The sequence below is a fragment of the Acomys russatus genome, chromosome 27, assembly GCF_903995435.1.
Source record: "Acomys russatus chromosome 27, mAcoRus1.1, whole genome shotgun sequence".
Taxonomy (NCBI): Eukaryota; Metazoa; Chordata; class Mammalia; order Rodentia; family Muridae; genus Acomys; species Acomys russatus.
The window spans coordinates 54744044-54769296 of record NC_067163.1 but is presented as its reverse complement, the minus strand read 5'-3'; the positions used below and the strand labels follow the sequence as shown (position 1 = coordinate 54769296).

Genomic DNA, 25253 nt, shown 5'->3' with positions numbered 1-25253 from the left:
TGGTTAACATGCAGGAATTTACCGGAAGCCTTGAAAGAGATTCTAAATGTCTAAGCACAGTAGACAACATTAGCGTTATATCCATTTGGAAGAGCATTTGAAACCCATGAATAAGAATAAGAATCCTGTCATACTGCTCTTTCTGTGTTCACCCAGGATGTTGTATGTATCCCTGGGATACATGTGACTTTGATGTATGTTCTGTTGGCACACTTGGTCCTCTGCCTGAAACCTCGTTTGCTTCCTTGCAGTCAAAGAGCTTGCTGTATGCTTCAGAGTGGCACTGACTGGCACGGTGGTTTGGGGCCTTTGGCCTACCACTTCCTGACCTAGCAGACACTGCCTGTTTCTTTCCTCCATCTCTTGGCTTGTCTGCACAGGGAGTGGAGAGGTCTTGTTGAATTTATTGCATCTCCTTGAATAGCTCCCTTTATCACTCACAAGGCCTGTCATTGTGCACCGCTGCGCTGCCTGACCCGATCTTTTCACCATCTTTTCTGCATGCAACAGAATCTGACAGCATTTTATCCACGGGGCTTTTCCTGCAGTCCTTCATGATTTATGAGCTTCTTGTGGACAGCAATAGACTTTTGCAGGTGTCCTGTCATGGTACACAGCTCTCGTGACCAAAATGTCTACTGAGAAGGAAATGCCAACAACCTTCCTAATGGCAACTCCTGTCCTGAGTACAGAAACTCTGATGTCCACTGCACATCTGGGGCAACTTGTAGGCTCTGGCTGGTTTCATCTCTTAGGAGATGAATGGTAACAGAACCCATGGCCACCGGCATATCTTAACAGGTATTGATCATTCCCCCTCCCCCATTTTATTAACTTTGATTTCTTTTCTTAGGCCTTGTTCCCAACCGAATAAAATGGTATATGGGAATAGAGCATTGATACTTTACATCTACTTTAAAGGCATTTGTCTATTTGGAGCTCAAAGTATACTTCTTTAGAAAGACACCAGTTCCTACCAATGCTTGTAAGCTGGCTGAAGATGGAATTTGTACTTCACTCACTTGTTCTCTTTCTTCCTCTCGTGTGTGTGTGTGTGTGTGTGTGTGTGTGTGTGTGTGTGTGTGTCTGTTTAGAAGTCAGAGAGCCAGCCAGCCATGTTGAATATCAGGAATGAGCCAGCCACCTTGTTTTTGATACAAATTCCCTCACTGGGACCTGAGACCTACAAATTAGGATAGGCTGGCTGGCCAGGCAGCCCCAGAGATCTGCCTGTTTGTGGCTCCTTGATGCTATTACCAAAATTTTTGATTGAGTGCTCGGAATCAAAACTCAAGTACTTTTCCAGCAGAGGCATCCGCCCAGCCTCTCAGCTGGTATTTTTTAAGCCGCTTACGTGCTAACCTGAGCATAGAAGAAGGGGCGGGTTGCCTGTTTGTTCATATGTAGACACAGAATCCTAGATGGAAGGGACTGAGGCCAATCTGTTGTTGGCTTACTGCTGCGCTCACTGGGCATATGGGGCAGTCTCAGATGTTCCCTGGTCTGGGTGAGTTGTCAGGGCTCTTGTCGTCCTTTCTACTTGAAGTCCAGAGAAACTCAATCCATTGCTAGCTTCCTTGGCATAGGCCAATTCAGATGGATTGCCTGCTTTCAAAACTCAGGAAGAGTTGTCAATTCCTTAAGCACCCCCGCCCCCCAAGCTATGTATTGCGGTTATAAAGCTCTTAGGGTTGGTCTAAGGTGACAAGGATAGAACCTGGCCTTTGCTGATGATACTCTTGAGTGTGAGAGTCCGAGTCCTATTCAACAGGCTTGGACACTTCACAGGAGACTATGGAGAAGCCTCTCCCCGAGATGTTGCCACTCCCAGAGGTTGTAAGATTGGCAGTGGAACCATTGCGCTGCACGTCTCCTTTAGTCCAATTGGTAAATATAGTGGCAAGACACGGTACATCTCAGACTCGTCCTTAGCGGCTAGCAAGAGATGAGAAAGAATTGGGAAAAGCCATCAATGAGGATGAATGTACAAAAATGTAACTGGCAAGAAGCCTGAAAAAAACGTAAGGATTTCTGACAACAATAAAGCCCACTTCTTTTCTCCCAAGCGTGCCAAATCGGTTAATGACGGGGTTGTCTCCTTTCTCCACATTCTCTCCCTGCCCCTTAGATTTCCCGAGAGACTTAGCTAGGCTAGAAAATCTGAGTTCCCTGGCTAAGTTTTTAAAACAATAGCGCAGTGTGGCTGAGATCGCATAAAGCTGTATTTTTACTGTCATCTCAAATGTGTAGCTGTGCTTGGTAATTACATGGTGCTTCCCGTCTGCAAGACAGTAAACACTTTGTACACATTAAATCGACTTCTCCAGCTCCTCTGCCAAGATGGGAGCATGTGCTGTGCCCTTACGGCCTCACTGGTTCACCGAGGTCTTACTGAAGTGTGTTTTGTTACAACCACTGTGAGAATGGCATTGTGAGGGGCTAAGTAAAATGTCTGGGTTTCCCACAGAAGCACCAGAATATTAGCCTCTACACTATTGCCAGTTCCTATGTTTGATTACAGACTAGATTGCTGTTATAGAAAATTGGTGATTAGTATCTATCACTAATCTATATGATTATTATGGAGGTTACATTTAACCCACTCTCATATTGGTAAAAGACACAGACATCTGTTAGATTTTGATAAGCCTTCTTTCACCCATGGCTGGGCAGATATTAACCCCCTAAGCTACTTTGTTATCTCACAGCCCCACGTCCCAGGCCATCTGCTCTAGTCATCCCCTATCTGGGCTGCTTCCCATACAAAATAATATAAACACTTGCACCACAGTCTTTCCATCTGGGCTGCTTCTCATCAGCCACACCGATCCTCAGAGCTAATTCCTCCTGGCCACACAGTTCTTCTTTACGTTACACCATAGTGGTCTCCCTTCCTCCTCTCTTCTCCTCTACCCGTGTACTTCCCATGATCCTTCTGTCCTACAATCCCACAAGCCTTAGCTCCATCTACCTCCCTTCTGCCCTGCCCAGGTGTATGGGCAACTTTAGCCCATCAGGGATAATTTTGGAGACAAGGTTACACAGCGTCTCTTCTGGTATGTGGTCGTCTGCTCATTAAAGACTGCAAGCAGACCTTGGGGAGGAAAATAATTAACAATCAAATACAAAGTACCAGACCATGCTCTAGCAGATTTCTAGAAACATTAGGAAATATTTTGTCTGTTAAAGGATGCAGAATTTTGTTTCTTATGTATTGTCTGCTCCCAACATTTTACAAAGAAAAAAAATGCTGGCTTTTTGGGCAGGAATTTTTGGCATCATATTTTTCTCTCTCTAAATGTCTGTTCTTGCCTTCTGTCATCTTGCACTCTGCTGAGAATTTCCTTTGCTGTGAAGTTTCTAATTTTATTTAATAGCACTTTTCAATTCTTGGCTTTTTTTTTTTTATGCTTTGGAGATTTTACACAGAAAGTTTCAAACTATACCTGTATTTTGAAGTGTTTTTTCTTCCTGTGTTTATTTCTAGTGATTTCAGATTTCATGTTTTAAATTGATTTTTGTACAGAGTGTGAGATACTGATATAATTTCTTTCTTCTGCATGTGGATATTTGGTTTTGTCAGCATCATTTATTAAATAAGATAGGGGTGACAATTTTCTCAAAACTTTGGTTTCCATAGCTGAGAGGGTTTGTTTTCTGAGTCTTATTATGTTCCATGGCCTGCATGTCTGTGCTCATTCCAACATCAGGTTGTCTTTGTCACTATGGCTCTGCACTATAGTTTGAAGTCACACACGTTGTGATTAACTTTGGCAACATTCTTTTTGCATAGGATCCCTTAACCGTCTGTGGTCTCTGTTCTCATATGAAACTTAGGATCCCTGTGCCCTACCACCACCACCACCACACACACACACACACACACACACACACACATACACACACACACACACATACACACACACACATACACACACACACATACACACACACACACACACACATTGTGAGGAACATCATTGGGCTTCTGATGGAAATTGAATCTGTATGTGACTTTTGGTAGTATAGCCATTTTAAAAGGGTTTTAAGGAAAGATGGGGAGGCGTGATAGAGCACACATGGTGTGCTTCTGGGAAGGGGAGTAATGGGAGCCAAAGTGAAGAGAGGAGCAGAAAATTGAGGAGATGACTGTTTGAGGGGAGTCAACAAAAACTAAGTATGCATGAAAATGCCATAGTGAAACCGGTTATTTGTTTATTTTCTTTTACAAAATATGTTGGTTCCCTTGGCTCCTTTTCCAAGATCTCTCTGGCGAATGAAGGCCAAGTAACCTAGTGAATTTCCAAAGCCACGCTAACTAGACTTTTAAAAAAGAAATTTTGTTTTTAAAATTTACTTACTTATTTAAGTTTATTTGTTGTGCACATGTGTACATATTTACAAGAAAGTTTGTTCTTCCATGGACCCAAGGGATCCCAGTCAGTTCGCCAGGCTTGGCAGAAGGTGCCTTTTCACACTGAGTCACCTCAGAGAAACACCCAATCCTTATAACAAAGGTCTTATGGATAGAAAGAGAGAGCTTATAGTTTTATTTTTCTACGAGTCTTTTTTGTTTTTGTTTGCTTTTGTATTTGTTTGTTTGTTTGGTTGCTTGCTTGCTTGGTTGGTTGAGAGAGGGTTTTCTATGTAGCCCCGGATGTGCTGGAACTTGCTCGGTAGACTAGACTAGCCTCAAACACCTGCCTCTGCCTCCCAATGATGAAAGATATGTGCCATCACTGTTCTAGTTTTAATTTTCTTAACCACAGCCTTAATGCATAGCTTAAGTTAAACCAGCAAAACTTCAATCCAGTATGCAAATGTAACATTTATTCCATTAAAATCTGTTAGCATGATTGCCTCTCTTAAGTTTCCACAACACAATAAATTGTGTTGAATGTTCCGTTTCTTTGGGGTTTTTTTCCTTTCTTATTTTGTCTGTAATGACAATGTGTTTAAAATAAGGGTCTTTAAAATGGCAGAATAATGTGATAACGTGTCCTCACTGATAATTTAATACTCAGATATAATGAGCTCATCTGAGAGATTTCATTAAAAACAGCAAGGTGCCTGAACATCAGAGCCAAGGTGGTTTTAATCACAGAATTATAGTAATTACACAAATCCTGAGATTTTCATCAGACATGAAAGGCTTTCCAAGGGCAAGCATGCACTTTTAGTTTTGTGCTAATAACTATGCATTGTTCTAAATTATAGTTAAGAGACTCCTTGGGCCAGAGAAATACTAGAAAATATATCAGAGAGAAAATGCTATATGTTAAACTTTTCCAGAAAGTGGAGAAGTAGTCATGGTGTGGGTTCTTGGTAAGAAGCTTGTCTCCTGGGCAGTGGGAGGGGACCTCCCATGTGTGAACTCAGAATGCAGGTACACGAGATATTCAGGACAAGCCACTGAGCCTCCTGGGTCGTCATCATGTGTTGAATATAGAGAATTTCACCAGGGGATCAGGAAGTGTAAATTTGTCTGGACTCCTCATCAAGACTGGGACAGAACACTAGGAAAGGAAGTGGTTATTGGCCCAGAATCTAGATTGCTGTGCTTAGGTAAAGGTGCTCTTAAATTAATTTCAACATTACAGGAATTATTTAAGATGCTGTTTTCATAAAATGGTAAAATGTAGGTCCTCCTTGATTTTTATGAGACTTGGTATATAAAGATACATACAGGAAGGTTTTATAAAAATATCCCTTAACAAAAAATGTTTATTTGATCTGTTTTTATTGGTTCATTGATTAACTTATGGCTATGATAATTACGATGATCTTAAAAAAAAAAAGGGGGAGAATACATCAAAACAGATGTGTCAATAGATGTTGTCTATGGTAGAGGACTGAGTGTTGGGATGCAGTTACTCTAAAAACTACTGGTGACCAAGCAAGACCAGAAGTCTCCACAGAGACTGGACAGGCACATCTCGTTCTTGAGTCCTGACAAGACACTGTCTCATCTCCGTTCTTCTTCTAACTCATCCCTTTCTGTGGTAGAGCGGTCTTTGCCACCATCAGGAATGGCTGGAGCTTTGGTGGGACGGCTGCCACAGACTCCTCTCATTGGGGTGCCACCACTGGCATTTTTGTACTTGCTTTATTTGAACTTCTGGATATGCGAAAGCTTCAAGTGTTTTCTGATGGCCATTGGTCCTGTCTTGGAGAGAGCATACACACCAGCCTCCTGTCCTCTCCCTGCACTGGTGGCGATGTCTGCTCCCAGTAATTTCAGTGTCATTGGAGTTTGGTTTCTGATCATTAAAATATGTGTCATTATGAAGAGTTACAACACACAGAGAAAATAGAGACAAGTCAAAAAATCAGTTTCAATTCTCAAAAGAAGTAGCGTTTGCATTTGGCAATATTTCCCACGTATCTTTTCAAGTTTCCTTTGATGGACACTTGTGTTCTGATTTACAAAAACATTCATACTCAACTATCTGCCATAAACACTTCCCACAAATCTTGGAGGAGGGGTCAATTGGCTACTGATTGCTGTAGTGAATGAGCCCTCAGCATCTCAAGCAGTGGGTTGCAACTTCATGTAACTGAATGAGAAATTCAGCCAGAGTAAGGTTTCTGAACATGCAATGACTGAAATGGCTTCAAAATCAAATGCACAGTGAATGCATGTGTTTCTAGCAATGCTCACTCGAGCTGTCTTGGGAAATTTCACTACAGCTGTGGCTTTGGCTTGCACATGCCATCACACCATACAATGCCCAAAACATCTCAGTCCTGAGTTATGTTCTGAACTGTAGGGTGTTTATTATACATGTAGAGTTTCCCCTCTTGTAGACACATAATGTCTTGATTGTAGTAAGCAAAGACTTGTAGCATTTTCCTACTGTTATTCCTCAGAATGTAAGCATCAAATTAGTGTATCCTTGGATTTGATTGGTTTAAATAATTTGTACATGAGTTGTTTTTTTTTGTTTGTTTGTTTTTTGTTTTTTTTACTTGAGCTTTATAAATAATGGCTAAACAAATCTCGACTTGGGATCAGAACAGCATTTTCAACTATTTCTGAGAAACCTCTTTAAGGATTTTTCTGCTTTTCATTACACACTTATGCCAAGTGCTTTTCTTATTGGTCAGTTCTCCAAAACGATGAAGGTGAGCTGTCCATCCTGCAGTACCCAATATTCAGCCAAGACGGAATTATGTCAAACAACCACATGCATGTCGTTAATGTGCAGATTTTTGTTTAATCTTCAATATATGTTGAAGTGAAATGAATTGCTTTAAAATAAATGCATGGTTTGTAACAGTGCGCTTATTTTATATACACCTAATATCAAGTGAAAACATTTCAAGTGAAAGGGGTCCCGAATAGAAAACGATCGAATCTGAATGGAAACATTAAGCTTACCTGTCCTTTGTGTCTTCTCAGGTTCCCTCTCATGGTCGGGATATCAGGAAGGCTATGATGGGAACAAACGAAGGAGCTTGGAGGCTCCGTTTGATTGACTTTTTCTGCCTAGAAGATCTTCCCTTGGAAGCAGGAGTGCGGTCTCATGTGATGCTTGACTTCCAAAGGCAGGGCACGTTCTAGAAGGAAATGGATGAAGTCAGTTCACAGGGCTTCAGAGGCACTGTGGTCTAACCAGGAAAGCCCTTGTGTGGGGCCGTCCTGGTGCCCTGTGATGTTGCACACACTGGATGCACGGCCCACACCTGAGTGAGGATGGTCCGCCGCGGGCTGCTGACGTGGATTTCTCGAGTAGTGATTCTGCTGGTGCTGCTTTGCTGTGCCATCTCCGTCCTGTACATGTTAGCCTGCACCCCAAAAGGCGACCAGGAGCAGCTGGGACTACCACGGGCCAACGGCCCCACTGGTAAAGATGGCTACCAAGCGGTGCTGCAGGAGCGTGAGGAACAGCATCGTAACTATGTGAATAGCCTTAAGCGACAGATTGCGCAGCTCAAGGATGAACTGCAGGCACGCAGTGAGCAGCTCCGCAGTGGGCAGGACCAAGCCAGCGATGCCACCGGCCTGCGCTCGGGCTGGGACCTTGAGCCCAAAGCCCAGGCCGATCTGCTGGCCTTTCTGCGTGGGCAGGTGGACAAGGCCGAGGTGCACGCAGGTGTCAAGCTGGCCACCGAGTATGCTGCCGTGCCTTTCGACAGCTTCACTCTGCAGAAGGTATACCAGCTGGAGACCGGCCTGACCCGCCACCCTGAGGAGAAGCCTGTGAGGAAGGACAAGCGAGATGAGTTGGTGGAAGCGATAGAATCGGCCCTGGAGAGTCTGAACAGCCCTGGCGAGAGCAGCCCACACCAGCGTCCTTACACGGCGGCAGACTTCATAGAAGGTTGGCTTGCTTGGAGATTTTGCGGGTGCGGGGCGGGCATTGAGAAAACTTCTGAAGTACCCCAGAGCCTGGGTATGTCCCTGCTACAGAGATTCGGCAGTTGGCTCTGAAGTGGCAGGTGTTTATGAGGGAGACACTAAAGGTGTGATGTAAAGGCTCTCTTCAGAAACACCTGCGTCTTCTCACTGTGTCTTGGAAACTGCCTGAAATGCAGTTTAGTTGCTCCAAGTTAGAAGAAGGCAGAACTTCATGGTTTGGTTGGTAAAGTGCTTGCCTGGAAGGCATGAAGACCTGATGCTCCAATTCGCCAGGACCCTGAAGGGCGGTTTATAGTTTTAGTAAAAGGCCCTTCCTTGTATGAAAAATATCAAGTGGAGAGCAATTGAGGAAAATACCCATTGCCAACCTCTGGTCCCCATGTGCAAACTCACGTGTGCACCTTATCATATACACCCACCCAACCCCACAAAAGAAAAGAGTTAAGACAAAATATACATACAAAACTCTGAAACCCAAATAGAATGTATGAGTGATTTCACTGTATCCTTTATTCTAGACACTTTTACAAATTGGGTTGGATTATGAGACCTAAAGAATGCACTGAAAAACAAAAAAGGCATTTACATGTACCAGGCCCTGTGGAAAGCATGCTGCCCTTTTGTGTTCAAGAGGACCCCATTAAGAAACAAGGAAAAGGAAGTACTTATTAGTTAAGGGGGAAATGGAGGTGCAGATCACAAATGACAGAGCCAGGATTTGAACCCAAGAAGTTCAAGCCTTGGGTGCAGGTCCTTGAGTGCAGTGTCATGCTGTAGAGATGTCAGCGCTGATGGGATTGAGAGAAGCGGTTCACTTTTTCGTGGACTCGGAGCCATTCTTGTACTGATTACGTTTGTGTTTGATTCCTTAGGAGATGCTCTCCTTACTGATTTTCTTAGAGGGCTTGTTGGTATCTTCTTATTAACTGATGCATTATTCCTGGCGCAAAAGCCATCTACCAATTTGGAAGAAGCCTTTAAGGGCATCTAGTTCCATTGCTCAACCTCTGGATAAAATCTTCTTCAACAGAGCAAGAACGGTAGTAGCTACATCTTTTTTACCTTAGGTAATTTGCCTGTTATATTTTCTGTCAGGAAACCATGTCATTGCCCTCAGGAAAGACAGTTTCTCTTCAGTCAAAAATTCTCTCAGACTGGGGTGACAGCTCAAGTGTCCAAGTGTTTGCACTGGAAAAGTAAGGACCTGAGTCCAATTTCCCCAGACTCTACCACCACCCCACCACACTCACAAAGCCAGGTGTGCTACTGCTGCACACTTGTCATCCCAGCTCTCAGGGGTGGAGGCAGGCACGTGACCAGTGCTCACTAGCAGGTAGGCTAGACCACTTGGCAAGTCCCAGGCCAATGATAGGTCTTGGCGTCTACATGCATACACACCTGCGCATACATGTGCACATGTGAATGTGTGTATCCAAGCGTCCATGTGTGTTCTCTCTCTCTCTCTCTCTCTCTCTCTCTCTCTCTCTCTCTCTCTCTGTCTCTCTCTCTCTGTCTGTCTGTCTGTCTCTCTCTCTCTCTCTCTCTCTCTCTCTCACACACACACAATTTACTACTTCTTCTGCTCTCTTTAGGCACTTGGCTATCCTGTAATTTTTTTATTTTTTATTTTTGCTTTAAATCTGAGCCATAAATTCACGGATTTTTAATATAGAATCATTTTTCACATCCCTAGATCGAGGTAAAGAAATCATTTACAAGATGAATCTTTTGCTGAGAGGATTTATTTTAATTCATGTATCTGAGAGACAAAAAAAAAAAAAAAAAAAAAAATACATCACACCTCCTGCCTCCTGGCTAGTGTAATAACGATCACATGAGAAGCTTTTAGTGAGAGTTCAGGGTAGGATAAGGCAACACCACATTTGCTGGTTCTTTATAGTTTATGAGGTGCTTCTACATATATTATTTTACTAGCTGACCCTCAGGGGAATATCATTAGACCTCATTTTAAAGAAACCACTGCTCTGCCGCGCTCCCCTGAGTGTGCTATAGATTTCTGCCCACATACGAAGCAACGTGAAAAGAACTTGATTACAAATCAATGCCTGCAGCTAGGAAAGTTTGCCCTTTTGATTTCCAATTTGCCTTCATTTTTGAAATCTCCATCTGCTTTTCTTTATCTGGATTCTGGATGGGTAAGGCCAGTTTTTCTCTCAATCAGCAGTGACACCAACCTGGGTCGCTTTTCCCTGAGATCCGGCTGACTGTCAGAGACACTCTCACTCTAGCTGCCCGCTACTGGCTCCGTGCATAAGACACAGCTGATAGTCTTAGGGAGACTGACTCACGTGTAGTCTGGACAATTATTTTTATGTTCTGTATAAATGAAAACATAACGTTTTACATATACTTGTGTGAAATGTAGTTATTGACAGCACAGGTTATTTGATTTGTAAATCGTTATCCACAGAGAAGCATCATGGAGGCCATCTTGTATGGTCATGGGAGGGGAGGCATTTGGGAAGTCTACGAGTCAGAAGAAGATGCAGGGAGTGGAGTTTAAGTTCAATCCAAGGTGGAAATTGGAAAACAGTGTTGTCCTAGAACTGAGTGAGAGTCCTGTGATTACAGGAGTCAGCGGGAAGGCTGCTGAGCTGGAGGTGCCCACTGTGGTTCTTGTTGCAGAGAAGTGGGTGGGCTGAATTATACTTCATCTTCTCAGTCTTGGCTCACTTTCCTTCCATCTACACCTATTCACAGTGGAAGAAGGCAATGGAAAATGTCGATTTGAGATCTGTTTTCTATAATGAGTTTGAGCCGTAATAAGGACTCGGCTAGGAGTGATGTATTTTAGACAACTTATTTGCATTTCTAAACATAACTGCAGAGAAAATGACTTTGTCTGATGTAGGAGACTTCAGTAGTCCAAAGTTGGAGTCATTTAGCAGAAGTCCTTGGGAAATTAAGTTAAACAGGAATGTTCTGTGTGCTCAGAGAATTCGAAATGAAGTCAGCAAATCTGCCTGCCACTGGACCAGCACGGTAAGGATGAGGTTGCTTGCGCATGTTCTAGATTCTTCTCATATTGCTATGACCAATACATAATAAGAAGCAGCTGAAGGGTTCATTTGGGCTTGCAAGTTGTAGGAAATATAGTCCACTGTGGCGGGTAAAGCACAGAAGGAGGTAGATCTGCAGAGCAGGTGGGCAGCCCTTACCTCAGTGTGGGGGAGCAAGAGCCAGGGTGCATACAGGAGTCAGCGGGGACAGCAGCACCCAAGGGTGCACTCCCAAGTACCCACATCTTCCAGCCAGACTCTCCCTCCTAAAGGTTCCACAACCTTCCAAAGACAGCACCACCCACTGAGGACTATGAGGCTATGTGGGGACCTTTCGCATTCAAACCACAACTTTTCCAAAGAAGCAATAAGACCTTATGGGATGGGGTGCTTCCAGGTAACAGGCATGTAAAACTTAGAGCTGGGAAGCAGGTGACAGGAGCATGGGGGCATTGTGTGACTTACAATAAGACCCTTAAGTGCCTTGAGAATTGGCTTGCTCCCCCATCAACAAGAACCTTGCTGTGCATGTCTGCCAAGGCCCTTCCTAGACCCCAGGTGATAGAGTGCTCCACCATCCACTGGGTGACCAAAGGCAAGCCACCTACCCTACAGAAGGAGAAAGTGACAACAAACAACTATGGCATTTGGGGTGGCGGTGACAATTGTGTATTTCTGCAGCAGTTACAAAAGGAAAATGCCACATTTATGCCCATATGATTTATTACCTATAGGGTTTCTAGAGCCCAAGGGCGACGATAGTTCTTTCTCTGTTCAGGATGTCTCGTAGGTGCTGAGGTCTGAGTTGGATTCTCATTTAATAGCATGAATTTTGTGCAGCCATTTGGGTACAAAAGTGAGACAACAAGCTGAAATCAAGCCCCTGCCTCAGGATGTCTAACTATTCACCTCCTCATTTTTTTGTTTTTCTTTACGTTTTATTCCTTAATCCTTCAGAGGGAGATACGTGCTGGCGTGTCACTGCCATCCATCTTTGATTTTATGTTCCCTTAAGAGAGTAGGGAGTCGAAGTGGTGCGTCATCCCACAGAGCAGTTTATCCAGTCCAGGCATCTGACAGAGGGATCCCTACATGTACTTTTAGTGTCTATTGTCCCAATAGAGCTGTCAGTCACTAGCCTGTGATGTTCTCCCTCCTGCATTTACTGCGGGCTGAGAGGCACGGCAAGAGATTTCAAATGCCAACTGACGACTCAATTTTGGAGTGTGATGGAGCAAGCTCTGATCTCTTGGAAAGGTTTTGGGGTTGCAGTGTCTTGAATGTGCTCCTCCAAAACGTCAGGTGTCGAAAATGTGACAATCTTGATGACTTGGGCACTGAAGGGTTAATGCCGCATGAGTGTGATTTAGGCCTTTACAGAAGAGGCTTCTTGAAACTTTCAGAAGCTGCCCTTCTACCTTCACCACGTGGGGACACCCACACACATACAGAGTATGCGGGGCTCCACAGACAATGAACCTGCAGTCACATCATCTTGCACTCACTAAAGTTTAACACTGTAAGGAATTACTTTTCTGTCCTTTAAATTATCCTGAAGCAGACTATGAGAAAGACTACAGTGAGATGTAGTTTAAAACCAGGCAATTTGGAGGTTGCTATAAAACTTTGTAGCATATTGTTCAGTCAGTCTTGGCCTGTACACTATAATCAGGACTTTGGGGGGGAGGTTTTGAGTTTTGGAGGTCCACTGATTATTTGTCACCATGTGACTTATAAGGGGGGATACTGTGATCATTCTGTTAAAGCTTGCCTTGCCAAATCCAGTGTGACTCTAGGTCTGGATTGCAGCGATCCGCTGATAAGCAAATGTGTCACGGATGGCACTTGGCAGGAACTAGACTCTCTTCGCGCTCATGTCAATGACTTGCCTCTTGTCAGCCACTTGGTGATGAAATATAAATAGTAAAATATGTAAAATTAATGTATGGGTTTTTTTCTATGCCCAATTTAGCTCCCAAATAATGACATAGAGCCCCATTACATTTATTAATAACCTTGTAAGCACTATAGGTGGGCAGATACTATCCTAACCAGACTACACTGGTCTGGACTGTTTCCCAGCCATTGCCCCATTACCTGCCATCTAATCTCACCCTGGATGCTCCTGCTCCATCTGTGTCCTCATGGTGACTCCCTCATGGTGAATTCCTCCTCATGGCTACCTTTTCCTCATGGCCACCTCCTCGTGGAGACCTTCTCCTCCACCCTCTTCATTTCTCTCTTCCACTCCTTCACTGGGATCTTAAGTCCCACCTGAACTCTTCTGCCCATCTTCTTGCTGTTCAGCTTTTTCTTCACCAATCAGAGATGATGGAGAGCAACTTTTACATAACATTAAAATAGGAGATTCTTCATAGAAATGACAGTGCCCGCATCTGGACTGCAACCAGAACTCTGGCCATCGAAATCAGCATCTGAATACACAGGGCACAAAGCCATCAGCCAAGAAAAGCTACATCCTAATGAATTGTTGTGTACCTGAGGCTCCAGGTGCAGAAACAGGGAATAGATGGGATTCTGTACCCTGGGTGACCCTTGAGTTATTTTTAGGGTATTGTGGTAGGTGGGAGGATTGTGGTAAACACAAGAGCAAAGTATGCCAGCTCTTGAGTCAACCCTAGGGTCCTAAGGCAGTGTCTACAGAAAATTGAAGAATTAGAACTCTTGCTGTTGCTTCTACTGGAAGAGTTATGAGCAGGCCTGTGAGCTGTCAGGCTGCTCTCTCTACCCTGCTCTCAAATCTCATTTGTTTGCTGATGCTTTAGTTGTCTACAAGAAGGGATAAATGATACACATTCTGGACTGAGAGATAAGAGGCTTAAATGCAGGCAAATGCTCAGAGCTACACATGGTGGGATGAGTTCCTCATGGGATGATGTGAAGAAGGAAAGTAGCTTCGGTTTCCTTCCCAGTGGGCAGGAAGCCATCTTCCAGGCACTCCATCCGGACCCTCTAGCTAGGAGGCCTCATGATAGAAGAGCACACTGCTTTTGCGCAATAGTTTGATGTCCTACATTTTCATTTTGCTATGAGCGTAGCAATGACATGGCTCATCCTACCTATGACTCACATTGGGAGGGTGGGAAGGGAGAGTGAAAAAAGAGCATTGTTGTCAGATAATTAGTTATACAGTTCTGATACCTTTTCATAAGGTCAGCTCCCTTGACCTTCAAGGGACTGGAAACCATGGAACTCATGAGAGTTGTGTATTTTGTTACAAAACTTGGAAACTGGTTTTCCTATTGTGCTTTTGTGATTTGCTATTTTTTTCTTTTTCCTTTTCTTTTTCTGAGACAGAGTTTCTCTGTGTAGCCTTGGCTATCCTGGACTCACTATGTAGACCAGGCTGGCCTCGAACTCACAGCAGTTCACCTGCCTCTGCCTCTCAAGTGTTGGGATTAAAAGTGTGCACTACCATAGCCTGGCTTGTGATTTGCAATGTTATTATCCTTATTTGAGGTAAATTAGTTCCCAGTGAGCTTTTAAAAGTGAGCTTTCACTCTTCTTCTTGATGTACCTTAATTTGTTGTGAGAGGGTCTAGGGTGTGGCTCAGTGGAGAAGCCCTTCCTTAACATGTGTACATATAAGGTTCTAGCCCCAGCACTAAGAAGAAAAAAATGAAAAAAAGAAGAAAGAAGAAGAGAAGAGAGAGGTAGAGGGAGGAAAGCCATGAAGAAGGAAGAAGATACAGAGGGAGGAAGAAAGAAAGGGGGAGAAAAGAGAGAGGGAGGATGGGAAAGAGAGGAAGGAGAAGAGAAGAGAGGAAGGGATGTAGGATGGAGGCAGGGAGGGAGGAAGAGGGAACTTGTGATATTATAGAAGGACCAGGTTAGACAGGAGGATTCCATGGAGCAAAGGGGAGCTGGGACAGAGCAAGGTTGGAAGGACGTATGAGCCATGAGGGTAAGAAGAGCAGGCAAAAGGCATCGCCATATGTGTGTGTAGCCGGGAGTGTGCCAGGCCTGCTGCCCAGACGTCAACCTTCTTAACCATGCTGGATGGAAAGTGTTGCTTCTGGCAAAGGAGTTAGTTAGAGTGTAGCCTCTAGATTCTCCAGTTAGGGAATAGGAGGGCTCGCTCCCTCAGACTTCAATCAGCATGCGGGTGTAGAATGTCTGTTCTGTGTGCAGAATGCCCCAGCTGTTTGAGGGCTAATAAAGGAGAGAGAGCCAGCTGTCGGACTTAAAGATCCCACAGGCTGTTTCTGCAAAGAGATGAAGGTCTGAATGAGGGAGACTTGAGTGGAGGGAACTGAACCTTGGTGCTCTGGGCTTTAGAACCGGTCGCTGATGGAAGCTGAGTTGTCAAGGAAGAGGTTGAAAGTGGTGGAGTATGAGATTGGAACCTAAAGGGAGCAGAGAATGGAATGCCAGACTTCTGGAAGACAGACGGACTTAATGTGGGGGTTCAGGCGATCATGTTTAGAAGGGAAACCATCTTCGCCAGCACGTAGGCCCTGATAGTCACTGGATTGTAGTGCCATGAGCCTGAAGTTGGAGCATAGGATGTTCTGGATCCGGAAGTGTGCTGCAGCTAGAAGGTCCTACGTAGGCCCTTGAGCCTCACATAGCCCCCTCCTCACAATTTCTGCAACCACAGCATCCTGAGGACACCTGTAACCCATGATGGTGGTTGCTACGGTTTATTCCAGCTGGTTGTGTATTTGAACACATTTTGACATTCTCTGAAGTGTAATCTCATGTAAATTAGTCTTTCCCTGTGATTCGAGGCTCTCATTATCTCCATTAGTTCAGGGGGAATCTGAAATTGGAAGAGGTTGAAAACCCTAAGGTTGCACAGCTGGTGAACAGCATCGCCGTTCCAGAGCCTGAGAATTGCGCTGCCGCTGCGCTGCTCAGAAGGTGGCTGGCTAAATATACTCTATTACAGCCCTGAAATGATGCCAGGCGGTTTGTCTTAAAGCAGGTGCAGGACCTGAAAACATACTGGGGAGGGGCCTCATACTCCTCACTTTTATAAACTTCCTTGAGAAGCAGTTTTGTTCAAAAGCGAGGGGAAAACATGCATGTTGGGAATGCAACAGAAAGAGACATATAAAAGAGTTATGCTGAAGACAAAGTCATTAGCTTTGTGTTGTTTTGTTTTGTGTGAGACAAGGTTTCATGTAGCCCAGGCTAGCCGCAAACTCACAATACAGACGAGGATGACCTCGAACCCCTCATCTCACTGATTCTGCCTCCCACATACGGGGATAACATTAGGGGAAAACCCTAATGTGTTTTCCATGGCTATAACAATATACCACAGACTGGGTGAGTTAGAAGCAGTAGAAATTCATCACATGACTGGAGACTGGGAAGTCCAAGTTGAAGGAAAATCTAGCCAAACTCATTTTATCAGAAATACACTCAAAGGCAGGACTTTGAATCATTCTTAGCCTAATTGTCTCTTGTGCATGTCATCCCATGTACTGGCTGGTTTTGTGTCAACTTGGCACAAGGCGGAGTTATCAGAGAGGAAGAAGCCTCAGTTGAGGAAATGCCTCCTGAGATCCAGCTGTAAGGCTTTTCTCAGTTAGTAATAAACAGAGGAGAGTCCAGCCCCTGGTGTGAGGTGCCATCTCTGGGCTGATAGTCCTAGGTCCTATATAAGAAAGCAGGCTGAGCAAGCCATGGGAAGCAAGCTAGTAAGCAGCACCCCTCCATGGCCTCTGCACCAGGTCCTGCCTCCAGGATCCTGCCCTGTGTGAGTTCCTGTCCCTAACTTCCTTCAGTGATAAACAGCAATGTGCAAGTATAAGCTGAATAAACCCTTTCCTCCCCAACTTACTTAAAAAAAAACTTACTCATTTTATATCCCAATCGCAGCCCCCTCCCTCTTTTCTTCATGGTCCCACCCTCCTTACCCTCCCTACCCGCCTATTACACTCCCTAGTCCTCAGAGAGGGGGAGCCCTTTTCCCCTACAAACTCACTCCAGCCTATCAAGTCTTATCAGGTCAGCCTGCATCCTCTTCATCTATGGGGAGTGATCAAAATACAGGCAACAGAGTCCATGGCAGGGACAGCCCCTGCTCCCCCTACTTGGGGACCCATATGAATGCTGGGCTGCCTAGAGGCTACATCTGAGAGCGAGGTCCTTGGTCCTCTCCATGCGTGGTCCTAGTTTGGTCCAACTTTCTTTGTTGAAGAAACGGAAACCCTAAGACACCCCCTAATACTGCTACAGCGACAGATTACAGTATGTCTTAGAGGCGATAGTTAAACCACAGAAAGTTCGTAGGAGCCTTTGATATAAAAGGCTTTGTTTGAACTGCCTTGACACCCTCTTAAGGTGATCGCAGAGCTATGGGGAAAGGAAGTGGAGAAGATACTGGATCAGAACGTCACACAAGTGTCTACTCAAGAGCTGGGTGCCAGTCAGTTCCTTAAGGGCAGAGTCAAGCATTCCCTTGCTGCCATGCTCTCTGAAACCTACTATGCATCTGCTTTGCATTTGAGGTAGATTTCCAACACAGACATCCCTGGAGGCTTTTGCCCACCCTCCCTTCGCAGCTTTCCTTCCTGTGCCCCTCCCCTCTTTCTCTACCTTCTGGTGCTCATCCAGATGTGCCCATCTTGACCTTCCTGCTCTGCAGTGTGCCTCACCAAGGAAGCGCTGGCCCTCTGTCTACCCAACAGTATACGGCAGTTTCCTTTCTGAAATGTTTTCTGAGTCTTCTAGCTCCAAGTTTTTCCTCATTCTTCCCAAAGTATCATCTTGGGTGTGAGGTCATTGCTCAAATTTCTCTAGCTAGTTCATCAGTCTTTTGTTCACATTTAACTGGCAGCTGACATTTACTGACAGTGTTTAGAAACAGTAATTGAAAAACTTGATTTCTCTGTTCAGCGATTGCAAACTCTGTATTAAGGGAGGCTTTGAAAAATGTGCCCTCCCAAGTGCTGTTGCTGGGGAGTGGAGGAGCCCTGTCGCCTGGTCTTTTCACGGTTCCTTTTATGCAGTAGGCTTGAGGAGGTGTGCTCCTCCGTGTCTCAGTCAGTCTTGACCTCTTATATCCTGTTTGTATCACACAGTCGTTATAAAAGAAATTGCATGAAACTCTTCAGAAAATGTACTTATATAAAATAGGAGGTTGTAAGCAGTGCCCGCAGTGCCAGTCTGCTCTGCCCTTACAGCTTTACCGTAAAGTCAGCAACTTGGATGGGAAGATGCTTTCCATGATTGGAACCAGTACAAATAGGATTCCAGCTTGGACTACAAATCCCAGAACACCAACTTAAATACTGAGGGGCAGGATACAGGGTGTGGAAAAGTAACATTGTAGCATTCTTAGTAAATGGGTTTCTTTGTCTGTCATAAGCTTTGCTAATTCTTTCTTGATACAGAATCTAACAATTAAGGCACCTTTTATGAGCTCTGCTCCCAGGCCAGGGGTCCAGGGAGAGGAATGTGACACCAGGCTACACAAAACCAAAAGTCAGGGGGAAAGAAACCTTAGGAAAACTGAGATCACAACAATCTGTGGGGCTGCAAAGATGGCTCAGTGGGCAGGAACTTCCTTCGAAAGCATGAGGACCTGAGTTCAAATCCCCTGCACCCAAATAAAAAGCTGACACCACGGTGTGTGGCTATAATCCTAGCAACAGCAAGTTGGGAGGCGGGGACAGGTGGGTCCTTGGAGCTTAATGGTCATGACCATTCGATGACCATTTTATAAAGTTCCAGGCCAGTGAAAGACTTTATCTCAAACAGAAGGTGGAAGATGCCAAAGAAACAACACCTGACGTTTGTCTTCTGACCTCCACACATGTGTCATCCATCCACACACATGTACCCATATACACAAGAATATACAAACACATACATTTCTATGCTACAAAGCTCAATATTCATATAGTCACAATTATGTAAAAACTAAATACTAATTGACCCAAAGTATATACCTCTAATCTGAGGATGACTGGAAAACAAGCATACATAGGCATTCCACGTGAGAAGCCCACATACTCATCTTTCATGGTAAGAACTCGGGAGAAAGCATGTCAAAGTTGTGCCACCAAGAAACAGCAAGCACTTAGTGGGGTGGGGGTGCAGAGAGGGATCAAGAAACCGATGTTTTTTTATTCAGTACCTTTTATGAATTAATTTTTTTATTACATTTAAAAATTTTAATTTATTCACTGTACATCCCAACTGTAGTCCCTCCCTCATTCCTCCTGGTCCCATATTTCCTTCCTCTTCTCCCCTTCCTGCCTTCACCTAGTCCTCTGGAGGGGGCGGGGCAGAGCTGCCCTCCTACTATCTGACCCCAGCCTATCAAATCTCATCAGGGCTGCCTGCATCCTCTTCCTCTGTGGCCTGGTATGGCCACCCCACCAGGGGGGAAAGTGATCAATGAGTGGGCAACAGGGTCCCTGTCAGAAGCAGGCCCTACTCTGGGGCTCACATAGGGACTGTGCGGCCTACTGACAACATCTGAGCAGGGGGTCTAGGTCCTCTCCATGAATGGTCCTTGGTTGGTGCATCAGTCTCTGTAGGTTCCCCTGGGCCCAGATTTGTTGGCTCCATTGTTCTCCTTGTGGGGCTCCTGTCCCTTCCAGGCCCTTCTATCACCCAAGTCTTCCCTAAGTCACCTTGTGCTCTGCCTCAAAGTTTGGCTGTGAGTCTCAGCGTCTGCTTCAGTCCCTTGCTAGATGGAGTCTCCTCTATGGTAGGCTCCTGTCCTGCTCTCTCTCTTCAAATACTTCTAGTGTCTGATCTAGTTGCGCTTCCAGATGACCATTAAGCATCCTCCCTAGGGTCCTCCTTGTTATTTAGTTTCTTTAGGTCTGTGGATTGTAGTGTAGCTGTCCTGTATTATGTAGCTTATATCCGCTTATGAGTGAGTATATACCATGCATGTCCTTCTGAGTCTGGGTTACCTCACTCAGGATGATCTTTTCTAGTTCCATCCATTTGCCTGAAAATTTCAACATTTCCTTGTTTTTAATAGCTGAATAGTATTCCATTGTGTAAATGTACCACAGTTTGTTTTTTTTTTTTATCCATTTTTCAGTTGAGGGACATCTAGGTTGTTTTCAGATTCTGGCTATTAGAAATAAAGCTGCTATGAACATAGTTGAGCAAATGTCCTTGTTGTATGGTGGAACATCTTTCGAGTATGTGCCCAGGAGTGGCATAGCTGAGTCTTGAGGTAGCACTATTCCCAATTTTCTGAGAAAGCACCAGGTTGATTTCCAAAGTGGCTGTACAAGTTTGCACTCCCACCAGCAATGGAGGAACGTTGCCCTTTCTCCACATCCTAGCCAGCATGTGATGTCACTTGAGTTTTTGATCTTGGCCATTCTGACAGGTGTTTGACATAATTTTAGAGGTATAGCAGAACTGCAAAATGGCACAATCAGCCAAACTGGAAACGTAGCCTCTATACAGTGACCCTGCCTTGCCTGAGAGCTTGAGTCCTGTACTTTCAAGTAGTTTAACTTAAGCACCAACTGAAAATATTAGATAGAAAATTTCCAGGGTTGGGGAGATTCAGCACTTTTAAATATATTTTTGTTATAGTATGCTATTATAATTGTCTGTTTTATTATCTTACTGTGCCTGATTTAAATATTAAGTTTTATTGTAAATGTATATGTAGGGCAAATTCAGTTGTATAAAGGGTTCTATGTTTCTTTTGGCGCTCTTAGAACTCATGGTCAACGGGGAGCTACTGTGCAATACTGTTCATTAAATTAAAGCTTCGTTTTGTTTTGTTTTCATACTTTCACACTAGGTAATCTCTGAACTTCTTCAATCTGCACTCGACTACTGGCATGCATTTTGGGGGAATTCTGTACCAATACTTTTTCAAATATTTCTTTATTTGTCTCCTCTCCTCTGGAATCTTGGCTGCAGATATGTGACACTGCTTGACTGTTCTTGGCTGCCCTATTTCTGTTTCCTCTTTTCTCTAGGTTTCAGTTCGAGTCTTTTGTGTTGACTCTACCTCCTTGATGAAGAAGTGAACCAGTGAGCGCATTGCTTACTGTGTTGATGAATTTCCATTTTACTCTTGTCATCTCTATCTCACAGCAGAAATGTTTGGTGAAGATGTACTGGTCCACTTTTCCAGCTGGAGCTTTAAAAAAAAAATAGAGATTTTATTGCATGAGCACAGGGAGAGAAGGGAAGGGGGAGGGGTACCCCAGAAAGAAACAGAAAGACAGAGAGATAGGGAGAGAGAGGAAGAGAACCCAGCTGGAGCTTTTAACTGTTCAATCCTGGTCTTTCAAACTCATTGGTACATTGTTCCACTGTCTGTGGCACACCCAGGTGTAGTTCTGAGGGTCAGTTCTTTGTAGAGAGTTGAGTTTGTCCATCATATTTCTGATATCCCCCCCTTTTGCCCAAAACCAGATACCATGTATATGTAGTAGAGGCTGAGGTAACTGTTTACATCTGAAAATGAGTTTTCTCCTCACGAGCCTTTAGTGTAAGTATGCGTGTTGGAGGGTCAGTAGTAATGTCATCTACTGATGGACCTCAACACAGGCAATGGTTATATCTAATAAATCCATCTTCATACATTGAATTAATTATAGGTTGAAAAATGCATCCAATTCGCTAAAGTCAGAGCTCATTCTAGCTTGCCTTACACATGCTCAAAAGACTTACATTAACCTAATGTTGCATGAAATCACCTATTTTCTAATAAAATTGAAAGTTTCATGTAATTTCTTGAGTACCTTGCTGAAAGTAGAAAACAAAACAGCTGTACGGGCTCCCTCCTCTGGTAAGGCAAGGGAGGGTACAATGAACCGTCATAAGTTCTGAAACAGACCCTCTGTAGTCAGGATATGGGTGGGTTAGAGGTTTGCTGTTGCTATGGTTACTCTTAGTGGAACAGGGTCTTTAGATACCATGATGATACGGCTTTATGCTTATGTTTAGGGCGAGAGTTGTTTGAACTGGCTACTGTTTTTGGGGCCCTGTAATTTAGGTCTCTCATGTGCTCTGTATCTTAGCAAATTTCTTCTATTTTTCTCCTGTGACGATGTCCCAGTGCTCTTCCGCCGTGCCTAGCTTCTTGAGGCTCATTAGCTTGGATCGTACTGGGGAGTGGGGAGCTGTGGACTAGGATCTTTGCTTCTGTTAGAATAAATCTCAATCTCAGGCAGATACAATGGCCCATTGGATTTGGGGGTATTCTCTGATCTCACCCCAAGAGAAAGACTCTTTTACGTCTTCCTTCCCCACGGGAGAGAACATATGATACACTTTTCCACTCAAGTAAGGCTCCTTTCCTAAGAAAGCTACAAGGGCTCAGGACTTCCTCGCCCCTCGCACGTGACTACGTCTCCTGCAGCAGGTCACGTGGTGTGAGATGTGGAGATTCTGTTGGGTAGTTTCTGTGACTAGTCAATGGGCATATGGGCCAGAGAGCATGGAAAAGTGAATGTTTCTCCAAGAAATAAAAGGAAAACATAAAACCTCTCAAGGGGCTTCACTGCCCTGCTGGCCACACCGGACCTTCATCATTTTGATCTTTCCTTTCCGTGGTTGGCTATCTACTCCACCATGTTAAAATTTCCAGCTTCTAGCCAGCTGTTTGTTCTTTGAGGTCTCCATTACGTATTTCTTTCTCAAATTCTTGCATTTAAAGTTAGTCTGGCTCTTTTTAATCATAAGAAATACTTCTACCTCATTAAATTGTGCATGGAGACAGAAGTGTGAAACGCCCTTTTAGAACAGTAGTTTAAAGCCCATTAATTACTGTATCGGCCTGCATTGTGCTACAAATCAATCATCCTGTGTCACACCTCACAACCTGGTCCCTACCATTATGCACAGTTGACTCGTTTATAAGAAATGCATTGCATTGATTTTACTCATGAGTTTTGCTGTGGTCACAGCCTCAAATCTGGAAGACCACTAATGTGAGATTTACTTTGAGCAAAACCTGAATTTCTATGAGCTATGGCATGGGTCCAAAGAATGCCGCCATTTTCTGTGCAGTCAGATTTTGGGGTTTCAATGACAACAAGAAGATGGATTTGTTTCACTCAGTCTTTCAGAGGCTCAGCCCATCATGATAGGAAGGTACGGTGGAGCAAAGCACTTCATGGAAGATTAGAAGCAAAGCGAGAAAGCGCCCATGCTAATGAAGGCTTTCTCCATTTCCCCTTTTTTACTACCTGGGGCCCGTTCTATGGGATGGTGCCACCCACAACCAGAGCTGGTATGAGGTCCACAGAGATACATGCAGAAGTGCTTTTCCTAGATGCTTCCTAATCTCACCAAATTGACAATCAAGACAAGTCATGTTTTTCTTTCTTAACATTGTAGGTTTTTTGTTTTGCTTTGTGTTTGTTTGTTGCTCCTCCCTATCTTGAGCCAGGCTCTTAGTCTTTGGGTTTTAATGTAGTAAATACTGACACTTGAGTTTCTTCTGTCAAATGTTGTGCTCTTACAAGGACAACTATAGTTTTTTTTTTTAAATAATTCTTTGAAAATTTCATACAGTGATATTTTTTATCATATTCTCTCTTGTCCCTCAGCTTCTCCTAGATCTCCTCTTCTCCCTACTCACCCAACTTCATCTTCTTTTACTCTTAAAAAAGACAAACAGAAATAAAGATAGGGGAAGAGGGAGGGAGGAGCGGAGGAGCGGAGGAGCGGAGGGAGAAGCCACTGAAAGTCATGGAATCTGATTTGTGTTGGCTAACTTCTGAGCATGGGGCATGCCCTAGTGTGTGGTTGATATAACCAGTGTCACTCTATTGAAGTAAAATGTTTTTTTTTTTTCTCCCTCAGCAGCTATCATTTGTATATGGCTTTTGGCTCAGGGTGGGACTTTGTGTTCTCTGCCCCACCTCCATGCTGGGATTGTGTCTGTCTTGAACTTGTGCTGGTCTTTTAAATGCTGTCACAGCATCTGTGAGTTCATATGTACGTCTGCCCTGTTTTGTCTACAAAATGCTATTCCCTTATAGTCGCCCACGATGGCTGGCTCTTACAGTCTTTCCATACCATCTTCTGTGTACATGCATGAGCCTTAAGTGGAAGAGTGGGACAAAGATATTATATTCAGAGATGCACACTTCTAAGTCTTCGCCCACTGCATCTTGTCTAGTTGTGGGTCTTTGAGTTAATAACCATCTATCAAAACAAACAAACAAAAAATTTCTCGTTTGAGGCTTGAGTGATCATTGCTCTCTGGATATAGCAGTATGTCATTAGAGGTTATTTATCACTATGTTTATTTAGCAGGATAATAGGAGTAGGCTTTTCATTAATATTATGTCAGTTTGTAACTGATGAGCACAGAGGCCCAGCCTAGTGATGTGGAGTCAATCTGTCTTCTTCATTACAGGAACTTGGGACCATTGTTTTCTGTCTCTTTCTTCCTTATACATAAGTCTACCTACGAACCCTTTCAGGACATCCTGGTGTTGAAATCTTCTGTAAGCTGGACAAGGGAGTTAAAGGGTAATGAGAAAAAATGAAAAGGTACCTTCTTGTTCCCACCACAACCATGTACCCTTTCTGTGCACATGTCTGCCAATTCCATCCATCACGTAGGCCTGAATACACATGAATGACTAAAATGTCATCCTTGCTGCTCTTCACTTTCTACAACCCCCCATAACACTTCAGCAGGAAATGAAGCCAAGGCCTGAAAGACTTAGGTTTTTTTTTTTTTTTTCCAAATCCTGTCACATGTCTTCCTCTGAAACCCTGTCACAGGGAATTGCCTCTTCTTTCCTTTCCTTGTGGACATCTATGAACCCTAGAGCTAGCATCAGCAACTCATAATTAACTCTCGAGTTTCCAGCCTACTGCTAACCTGTAAGAGAGGTAGGTAGTTCCTCTCTCTTTGTGCCCCTTATGATCTGCGGTTCTGA

General features: G+C 44.0%; 1 protein-coding gene across 1 annotated transcript in view; it reads left to right on the top strand.

Annotated features, from left to right (window-relative positions):
- Positions 1-7383: 7383 nt before the first annotated feature.
- The window catches only part of Csgalnact1 (chondroitin sulfate N-acetylgalactosaminyltransferase 1), an 89257-nt gene continuing 71387 nt past the window's right edge, over positions 7384-25253 (top strand). The window contains exon 1 of the mRNA XM_051169520.1: positions 7384-8324. Coding sequence (XP_051025477.1) covers positions 7697-8324 — 628 coding nt within the window. The 5' untranslated portion in view covers positions 7384-7696. The remainder of the gene's footprint in view (positions 8325-25253) is intronic.